This window comes from Lepus europaeus, chromosome 12 (assembly GCF_033115175.1).
Source record: "Lepus europaeus isolate LE1 chromosome 12, mLepTim1.pri, whole genome shotgun sequence".
In the NCBI taxonomy this organism is placed as follows: domain Eukaryota; kingdom Metazoa; phylum Chordata; class Mammalia; order Lagomorpha; family Leporidae; genus Lepus; species Lepus europaeus.
The window spans coordinates 13,055,914-13,065,205 of NC_084838.1; the positions used below are offsets into that span (position 1 = coordinate 13,055,914).

The 9,292-nt window shown below is 49.7% G+C and overlaps 1 protein-coding gene across 5 annotated transcripts in view; it reads right to left on the reverse strand.

Annotated features, from left to right (window-relative positions):
- Window positions 1-9,145, reverse strand: part of LOC133771587 (protein CutA homolog) — a 39,866-nt gene extending 30,721 nt beyond the window's left edge. For 4 of the 5 annotated variants that reach the window (XR_009867592.1, XM_062207670.1, XM_062207669.1 and 1 more), the window contains exons 1-2: window positions 6,870-9,145; window positions 2,402-2,550 (exon numbers count right to left, since the gene is read on the reverse strand). Coding sequence is in view for 4 of the 5 variants with exons in the window: in XM_062207670.1 (XP_062063654.1) it covers window positions 2,402-2,550; window positions 6,870-6,938 (218 nt within the window). In the remaining variant the exon portion in view is untranslated. The remainder of the gene's footprint in view (window positions 1-2,401; window positions 2,551-6,869) is intronic. The other variant, XM_062207671.1, reaches the window with a different exon arrangement.
- Window positions 9,146-9,292: the final 147 nt, after the last annotated feature.

Sequence of the window (9,292 nt, forward strand, 5' to 3'; positions counted from 1 at the left end):
TGAGGGGTGGCAGATCAAACTCTAAAGACTAAAGAAAAAAAGACATCACACTGGAACCCAAGGACCTAGCCCCTGTGCCAGTTCTGCAGCTGAGGTGGGGTTCTTGCCAATTCACATCTGTGGCACCCTCACCATCATATTTATTCTCCTTCTACAAGTCCGGGACACTAAGCCTGCTTGCCTCTCTCCTAACCAAATCACTAATAAAAAATACTAAACAGCACATGTTGGGGTAAGAGTTCTACTGTCACAGCACTGTAGGCTCCATTTAGGGTTTAGTTCAACTTGGTGGACCCAATACCCACACTGCAGCATCCTTGTTATACCAGGTCCTAGAAATGACAGAAAAGACACTTCTGCCGTGCCAGAACAGTGAGGAGGACACTTTCTGTAGCAGCAGCGGCGAGGAAGCCCTAGAAAGCAGCCCCGACACAGCCTGGAGCACGTGGGGTCACTGCCCAGAAGACAAGGGCAACAGGCCACCTCAGCCGAAACGCAGGCTGCCACGAAGAGGAAAGGCGAGAGTGCAGGAGCAGTGGACCCCAGCCCAAGTCTCCCTAGGGCCACGCAGATGAGATGGGGGGTCCAGGCTCTAGGCAGTGAGTGTGGGAGCCTTATACAAAGAGACAACATAGCGTCCAAGTGGTGACAGCCATAGACAAAAACAAGAACACATACCTAGGTTTCTAGAGTACCCCAGTTAGTAGTATGACCCCCAATCCACACAAGAGACTGATGCAAAATGCAAATTCCTTGAAGCTACTCCCGCATCTCCCCACAAAACATAATGAAAAAGGTGAGAGGTTATGATGAAGAATCACAAAGCACTTGAGGAAAAACAGACAACCTTTAGCTAGCGAAAGAATACACAGGAGAAGGAGCAGTTAAGAGAACATTCAAGGCCAGCGCCGTGGCTCAACAGGCTAATCCTCCGCCTTGTGGTGCTGGCATACCAGGTTCTAGTCCCAGTCGGGGTGCCGGATTCTGTCCCGGTTGCCCCTCTTCCAGGCCAGCTCTCTGCTATGGCCCGGGAAGACAATGGAGGATGGCCCAAGTGCTTAGGCCCTGCACCACATGGGAGACCAGGATAAGCACCTGGCTCCTGCCTTCAGATCAGCATGGTGCACCGGCCGCGGCAGCCATTGGAGGGTGAACCAGTGGCAAAGGAAGACCTTTCTCTCTGTCTCACTATCCACTCTGCCTGTCAAAAAAAAAAAAAAAAAAAAAAAAAGAGAGAGAGAGAACATTCAAAATCAATATTTTAAAATAAGCATGGAGATGGATGTTTGGTTTGGAGTTTATGACACCCACATCCCCTATCAGAGTCCTGGTTCAAGTTCCAGCTCTGGCTCCTGATTCCAGCTTCTTGTATGTGCACCTTGGGGAGCAGCAGGTGATCATGCAAGTAGCTGGGTCCCTCTCAACCATGTGGGAGACCTGGACTGAGTTCCTGGCTCTTGGCTTCAGTTTGGCCCAGTCCCAGCCATTGTGGCCATTTGGGGGTTGAATGAGAAGATGGAAGATCAACCTCTCTCTCTCTCTCTCTCTCTCTCTCTCTCTCTCTCTCAGTGCCTTTCAAATAAATTTTTAAAAATTCAAAGTTCATAGAAAACAGAATGAAAAGATAAGTTTATATAAATAAAGAACGCTGATTTACAAAGCAAGGAGGGAGTAAGGTGCCAAGTCTACCTTCCTGTCCTATAACCCTCTTCAAGACTGCCACCTGTAGGAGAGAAGGGAAGACATTCTGACACAGCATCTACAGACTGCATTTAATGGCTCCACCCTGTACATATTCATATCATTTAATCCCCCAACAACTCTGTAAGGCAGGTGATATTGTGCCCTTTTAAGTTTAGAAAACTCATGCTGAGAGAAGGGAAATAACTTGTCCAAGGTCACACAGTAGGTGGCAAAGCCAAGATTCAAACCCTGGTCTAATTCCGAGTCTAGTCCACCTCTTCCCACCACACCACAGCTGCTTCTAGAAAATTATGCAGTACCTGGAATGGCCTCCTCCTTGCTTGTTGTCATGAATACTTTCGGGGTTGAGCGAGGAGAATGGCTCCACAAAGAGAGCTGGGCCAAGAATTAGGAGACATGAATTGTCAACCTGCAGGGCGATACTGCCGTCTAACCTTTACACCTTGAGCAAGTCACCTATTCCTGGAGGGGCTCCCTTCCGTTTTATGCCACTACGTGTAACCTGGCATCTTCAGGCCCAGATGCAGGATGAGTTAGGGATCATTTAGTTGTGATCCTCCTATCACTTCAAGCAGATAGGTGTGTGTTTTCTCACTGGACAGATGGGGTTGTCAGAATTAAGAGAGAGGACCCAAAGTGATCCTCTGGGGCATCTTTGACGTTCCCTGAGCCTTCCAGGGGAGCACCTTCACCTTACCTGGCAATGTCTTTGGCAATTTGCTCGTTCGGACAGTTGACAAAGACAACGGAGTGTGTGCCAGAGACGTAGCTGCCGGTGATGGCTGAGTGCAGCTGCAGACCAATGGTCCTGAGCATGGGGTACGTCAGGAAGGAAGTGGTCAGGATCTACGTGGTGGGAAAAGAAAAGAACAACGAGTCAGTAGAAACATCACCAATCCAAAGCCTTACAGCTCAAGCAGACTGGAACCAATGCTGGGATTATCTTTTCATCCCCACTCTCCAGCTACAAAACGTTACCAAGATCTGCATTGAGCATTAGTGCTTAAACAAAGTTTTCGTGCATCAATTATCTTCCTCTGCATTTTTGCAGATAGGAAAAAAATGGAGGCTCAGAAATCAAGAAACTTGCTAAAAAAATGACAAGGCTTTAACCGATGAAGCCACAATCAAGACTCAAGTCTGGATGACTTGAAATCTATCCTTATTGGACAAAACTGCTATTGGAGGTGATACCTGCTGGCATCTACTGAGCTGCTAATTTCCTGGGGATTATGAGTTATAAGCTCTTACATTTTTCAATATTGCAGGGGGTAATTTCTTTTAAGGTTTATTTATTTGAAAGAATCAGGGTGGGGGGGACCTCATCTGCTGGCTCACTCCCCAGATGGCCTCAACAGCCAGAGCTGGGCCATTCTGAAGCCAGGAGCTTCTTCTGGGTCTCCCATGTGGGTACAGGGGCCCCAAGCACTTGGGCCATCTTCTGATGCTTTTCCAGGTGCATTAGCAGGGAGCTGGATTGGAAGTGGAGCAGCTGGGATTCAAACTGGCACGCATATGGGATGCTGGCATTACAGCCAGTGGCTTTACTAGTTATGCCACAGCACTGGCCTGAGGGAGTAATTTCACTTCATATCCAGTCCACATACGCCTCAGTGTACGGGGTAGGAAATGAGGCTAACCAGAATTTAAAGCAAAGGGTCAAGCCAAGATTTGGGGTTTGTACTTAGGTGACAGAGTGTTTTAAGTATGGGGCTGGCGCTGTGGCATAGCGAGTAAAGCTGCCATCTGCAGTGCCGACATCCCAGATGGGGGCCAGTTCGAGTCCCAGCTGCTCCACTTCCGATCCAGCTCTCTGCTATGGTCTAGGAAAGCAGTAGAAGATGGCCTAAGTCCCTGCCACCCACATGGAAGACCTGGATGGAATTCCAGGTTCCTGGCAATGGCTTGGTTCAGCGAAGGCTGTTGTAGGTATTTGGGGAGTAAATCAGTGGATGGAAGATCTCTCACTATGCCATTCAAATAATTCAAATAAATAAACTGAAACAAATTCTCAGCTAAGAATCATGTGAGAAGGTAAAATGTTTCCTAGCGTTTTAATGGCAAATACGTAAAATACAAGAAAACGAACCAGAGGACACCTTCCATTCCAGGGTTTTCTGCTTGGGTAATATAATGGAGCTTTTAACGAGGAAGGGGGAAATTGCAAGGAGTCACACTGTGGCTTAGGGGAGGCTGAACAAGGGCCTGCTTCTCCGGCCTCTCTGCCCAGGGCTCGTGCTCTGCTGAAATGAACCTCTGTCCTCCCACTCATTTTTACGTTATTGCCTGGGTCCTGACTCCCACTTCCTGGCAGGGCCTGAGTAGTGTTTTTATGTCTTTAGCTTCAGTTTGACTACAGGCTTGTCTGGGTTGGGTTTCTCATTCCCTCCCTCCCACCATCGCCAGCAGTGCCTCCAATTCATACACTATACTAGTCCTCTGAAGTCAACTAGGGATCATGCAAGAAAAAAAAAAGTACCAGGCTTTTCAGAAAAGCTTTTACTATTACTATTTTTTAATGACAATTCAGTCAGATCATAGAGGGGAAAAATAAAAGTACCATAGAGCAGGATTTAAATCCCAGGGCCAGGGGTAGGCATTTGGTAGGGCAGTTAAGATACATCTCTTATCAGAGTGCTTAGGTTCAAGTCCTAGCTCTGCTCCAGCTTCCTGAAAACATAGGTGACAGCTCAAGTGGCTGGGACCCTGCCACCCAAAAGAGAGACCCAGACTGAATTCCCAGCCCCTGGCTTTGGCCTGGCCCAGCCCTGGCTGGTGCAGGCATTTGGGGAAGTGAAACAGCTGATGGAAGCTATATGTCTGTATCTCTCCCTTTCAAAAAAAAAAAAAAAAAAAAGAATGGAAACTTTTTAAAAACCCTAGGCCACTACTGCTAGCTGCTTGTAGCCTTTGGCAGGTTACTTCCTCTCTTCCTTCCATAAACATTAAAGTCTGGAAATCATGACACTTGTGCTATCTACTTCAGAGACACCATGGTTTGTACAAGATAGGAAAGGTGATTTGTAATCATCAATTCAATAAAGGACTGTTTTGCTCCTACAGTACCTCCAAGCACAGTTCACGGCATACAGCAGGTTCTAAGTAAGTACAGTCTACTGAATACACCAGCAAAACGTTGTTAGGAAGACTAAACAGACTTGAGGGTTGGGTTACCAGGTGCAAGCAGTGCCTTTGGCAGAGAACTAGACACACTGAAACACTATAAGGTGTGCGTCTACCTGACTCTAAGGTGGTTTCCAGCACAACCTTCACAATGGCACTCCTTGGGCGGTGGCAGCCCACAGACAGGAGTGAAGGTGCTACAGTGACTAGAAGGGGAGCAAAGCACCGTGCAAGCCTGCCCTCCAGCCAAAAAGTCATGCCTAATGATGAACGGGGGCATTTCAGCCAGCAGGCATCAGGGGGACACAGAAAACCTCAGATGGGCCTGCAGTCAAAACATTAGCAGGCCAATGGGCTCTCAGGCATCACCTAAGGAAATCCTTCATTTAACAGGGGAGGTAACAACCACGGCATAACCCACTGAAGCGCTGTGACAGAACCAAGACTTGCCTCTGAGAGTCTTCTGGGGTCTATGTATTGCGATGAGCATGACTAGGGGTTGATACAATGAGCATGACTAGGGGTTGATACAGTGGGCCACTTCAAGTTTCATCTAGTCTGGTGAATCCCAATTTGGGGTGATTTTCTCCCCAAGGGACATTTAGCAATGTCTAGAGACAATTTTGACTGAGAGGACTGCAGAAGAGATGCTACTGGTACCCGATGAGTAGAGGACAGTTCGCCGTTACACATGCTTCTGACCACACTGAAATACAAAGAGTTGTTTCTATATACCTCCCGCATTGGGCAGGGACTCTTCATTCTTACTCATTTCTGTATTCTCAGCACTTTACAACTCCTGGCAAAGAGTGTACGCTTGAGAAATGTTTGTGGACCTAAATAACCGCGTATCAGAAGCATGAAAATTCATTTTGATATCAACAGCAAACTACAATAGGCACTATATGAATGTAAGTTGATGAGAAATGCAAACATCACAAGATTCCTGAACATTTATTATAACTGGAAAAGAATACACTTTAAAGAAAAGCGTTTTTATAACAGTTTTTTGTATTTCTTTTACTATATCTCTTTTTTAAAATTTTACATTCTTACAAAATATTTTATGTAACTTTTTAGTTATTTCCTATTTCTTTTTTTTTTAAAGATTTATTTATTTATTTGAAAGTCAGTTACACACAGAGGGAGGGGAGGGGGGAGGGAGGGAGAGGGAGGGGGGAGAGAGGGGGAGAGAGGGGGAGAGAGGGGGAGAGAGGGAGAGAGAGGGAGAGAGAGGGAGAGAGGGGGAGAGAGGGGGAGAGGGAGGGAGAGAGGGGGAGGGAGGGAGGGAGGGAGGGAGGGAGGGAGGGAGGGAGAGAGGGGGAGGGAGGGAGGGAGGGAGGGAGGGAGGGAGGGAGAGAGGGAGGCCTTCCATCTGCTGGTTCACTCCCCAAATGGCTGCAATGGCCAGAGTTGCACCGATCTAAAGCCGGGAGCCAACAGTTTCTTCCGGGTCTCCCACGCAGGTGCAGAGGCCCAAGGACTCGGGCCATCTTCCACTGCTTTCCCAGGCCAGAGAGCTGGATAGGAAGTGCAGCAGTCAGGACTCGAATCAGCGCCTATGTGGGATGCTGGCACTGCAGGCGGCAGCTTTACCCACTACGCCACAGCGCTTTCCACCTCCCCCTCTACTACAGGGATTACTCTGCACTCAACACTTTCCGCTTTAAGGTGTTTCAGAGATGAGAAAACAAGTCCCCTAGGAAATTACAGAAAAGCCAGACGGCAACCGCAACATGCAGAGCAAACGATCCTAGCCTGGGACACTGAGTTCTCAGGACTCACCAGGACACCTCTTCCGCCCCACTCCAGATAGGGAACAGCCCAGCCAGCCGTCCCGAGGCACAGAGCAGAGGTGTGTGGTAACCTTGAGAACCACCCCCACAATCTCCAGGACAACGAGCGGTGCCTCCAAGTATTTTACCTGCCTGCTCCCAGTTCAAACCCCAGAAGCAGGGTAGAGAAATGCACTTTCTTCCCTTCCTTTCACCTGTAGTCCCCAGGATGAGGGTTCGTGCAGCGTCAGAGCGTGGGGCACTCACCAGTAGACATATAAGGACAGACGGCCGCGGACAGCCTGGCTGAGGGTACCATGAGCTCAGCCAGTCCATGGCGTCGCTGGTAGTTCAGAGACACAGCCGCCTCGAATTACCGTCCCCGGCGAGCTGCGGCTGGTGGGCGGGCACTGGGGGCCTTAACTGCCCTCTCCTAACACCACCTGTTGCCCGCTCCGCCCCGCCCCAAACCGCGCTGCCAGTCCTCGGCCACGCCCCCGGCCCGGCGCCGGGCCCAGCCAGCCCAGCCTGCGGAAGACTGCAGAGGGGGCCCGCAAAGAGGAATTTTTGGGGGCACTCCTCTCCCTGGGAACTCACAGCCCAAGCATCACAGGTAGACCCACAACCCTTGCAAAAAATATATTATTTTCGCTTCCCACTCAAACAAAATCATAAAATTCTAAAAAATGTACAAATAGACAAAAACTTTTCTTACAACACAAGACCTTCAGAAATCACCACACACAAACAAAACTCATCGACTCCAAGAGCCCAGCCCATCAATGAAAACAAACGAGTGAGGCACACGGCTGCCTCTCTGCTCCCCAGACCCCCCACTCTGGGTTCCCTTCAAATCTTCCTGGCCTTGGAACACGCCTGCGCCCTAATTTTCTCCCTAGTGAACCCATTCCGCTTTCCAGGTCAGCGGTTCTGGGTAGGCTTTCCCAGAGGTAATCCCACGGCCCTCCTCTCCTAAGGCACTTGGCATGCACTTAGGTTGAAGCAGTTAACATGAACCACGGGGAGCTGTAAATAGAAGCGGCAACACAACTGTTGCCCTTCGGGAATGCAGAGTTCACCGTTGCCAAGGTTTCCAAATTCTTAATCCCACTTTTTAACATGAAACACCTGCATTTAAAAAGCAGTAACAGGAGCAGGCATTTAGCCTGGCAGTTAAGATGGCACAAGTTCCGGACCAGAGTACCTGGGTTCGATATCTGGCTCCAGCTCTGCTAATGCAGACCCTGTGAGGCAGTGGTGATGGCTCCAGTAACTGAGTCCCTGCCATCCACACAGGAGACCTGGACTGAGTGCTGGCTCTTGGCCTTGGCCCTTGGGGCACTTGGGGGGATGGACCAAAGATTAAGAGCAAACACTCGCTACTATTTTAAAAATAAATAAAAACAATGACAATGGGGGGATTGATTGCACAGGGACGTAAGTAAACTAAAAGAACTGTTCTGCATCTTATGGTGGCTATGGGTACATTAAGTATTACAAATTCCAACCAACTGAACACTTCTACAGGTGATTTTTATCGTATGTGAATTAGAACTTAAAAAAGGGGAAATGCTTGACACTAATTCAAACCGTTGTAAACTGAGCAGATCCAAACCAAACACATCTGTTAACCTGATGGCCTGCAGACGGCCAGTCCACAACCTCCATGTTTACTGAAATTACCTGTTTCACTCCTTGGAACTATAAATTCTTGAAAGACAGTTCCGCTTCCTAGCAAAGCGTCTGACAAAGCCGTTAATCAGCCGTGGCCCTAGTCCTGTCATTACATTGTTAGTTATGCAAATTTCTCTTTGAGTTTTGGGGCTTTGCAGGCATGCAAGGCAGATCTTCATAGGTCTGAAGACCAACAACCAGCCTTTGGTTCGGGGCAGTCTCTCCAGCTGCTTGGTATAACTGGGTGCCGACTCAGCATGTAATTACCAACACCCCCGTATTCCGCAGACGGTAGCGATTTTGGCTTTTCCAACCATCCCTTGTTTGCATTATCCGGAGCGCCCCGGCCAATGATTTCCACGAGATGCCTACAAATGCAGTTGATCTGACTGCAAATGATCTTCGCCCCGGAGGGCGCCCTCCTGGTCCGCTCATCCACCCAGGTTGATGCCGTTTTCATCCCAGGCAACGCACAGCCTCGTGAAGCGCACGGCCATTCTCCATGCTGCCCCGAGTGGCATTCCTGAATCGTGCGCGCGGTCGACTCATGGCCAAAAAGATGCCCAAGTCCGCACCACTCACGCCTTCGCCCAGCTTCTCTAGGATTCCCATCCTGCTTGCCCCCCAGGCGGGATCAGGGCTCCCGCCAAGGCCTCCGCTCGGCCTGGGGTGGCCTCCACTGCCGCTCCCTCCGCGGACTAGAGCCTGCTTTGGGGGCCCGGGGGTCTCCCGCAAGGCCGTCCAACTGCCGGCGGGTCCACATCCTCTGCTGCGCTCGCCGGGCTTCCGACCGCGTGCCAAACACGCAAACTGCAAAGCCGAACTCGTGACCGAGAAGCGCCTCACTGACAACCAGTCTCTGCCAGACCAGCAACCGCCGGCGACCTTTGACTCGGCCGTAACCGACTTCTCGCGATGCTTGCCGGGCTACGGCAGCCTACCCGGCTCTACAGACACCCCCAAAGCGTGGGAGGCGGACCCTAGCAACCGAAGCCAAAACCCGGAAGGGATAGGGC